General features: G+C 42.8%; 1 protein-coding gene across 4 annotated transcripts in view; it reads left to right on the plus strand.

Annotated features, from left to right (window-relative positions):
• The window catches only part of LOC119594780 (N(6)-adenine-specific methyltransferase METTL4-like), a 12,362-nt gene extending 12,015 nt beyond the window's left edge, over positions 1-347 (plus strand). For all 4 annotated transcript variants that reach the window (XM_037943870.1, XM_037943871.1, XM_037943869.1 and 1 more), the window contains one exon: positions 141-347. In XM_037943870.1, coding sequence (XP_037799798.1) covers positions 141-280 — 140 coding nt within the window. In that variant the 3' untranslated portion in view covers positions 281-347. The remainder of the gene's footprint in view (positions 1-140) is intronic.
• The last annotated feature ends 186 nt before the right edge of the window (positions 348-533 follow it).

Consider the following 533-nt stretch of genomic DNA (forward strand, 5'->3'; position numbering starts at 1 on the left):
AGTATTGTTAATTTTTCTGTATAATACTGTGGTTTTATTCTGACTGACCAGATGGTGTCAGAGTAATGTAGTTGATTATGGGGGGGGGGGGGGGGAAATCCCCTTTTTCGACCCTGATAGCTATTTATCCTTTTTTTCAGAACTTCTGAAGAGATTTTCATCACCAGAACCAAGGTGTTTGGAACTATTCTGCAGGAGTTTGTTGCCTGAATGGACATGCTATGGGTTGGAAGTGGTCCGTCTGAATCATTCATTCCTGTTTGAAGATGAAACCTTGTAATCTGGCACAACATTGTAATTTCTGAAATGTTTGCATTCCAGCCATTAAAGGGACAGTCTACCAAAAACTGATTATCTTTCAACCATTAAATTATCCCCGAGCTTAGCTCAGCACTCCCGGGCTGTATTTGTAGTGGCCTGGGCCCCGCCACCAGGTGATTGTATTGGCACCATAGTGTGCGCGGCCGGAAAACAGGACCGGAGCATCATGGCATTTATACACAATAACAAGGCTATGAAATATTCTTTAGTGA

Source organism: Penaeus monodon, chromosome 34 (genome assembly GCF_015228065.2).
Source record: "Penaeus monodon isolate SGIC_2016 chromosome 34, NSTDA_Pmon_1, whole genome shotgun sequence".
Lineage (NCBI taxonomy): Eukaryota > Metazoa > Arthropoda > Malacostraca > Decapoda > Penaeidae > Penaeus > Penaeus monodon.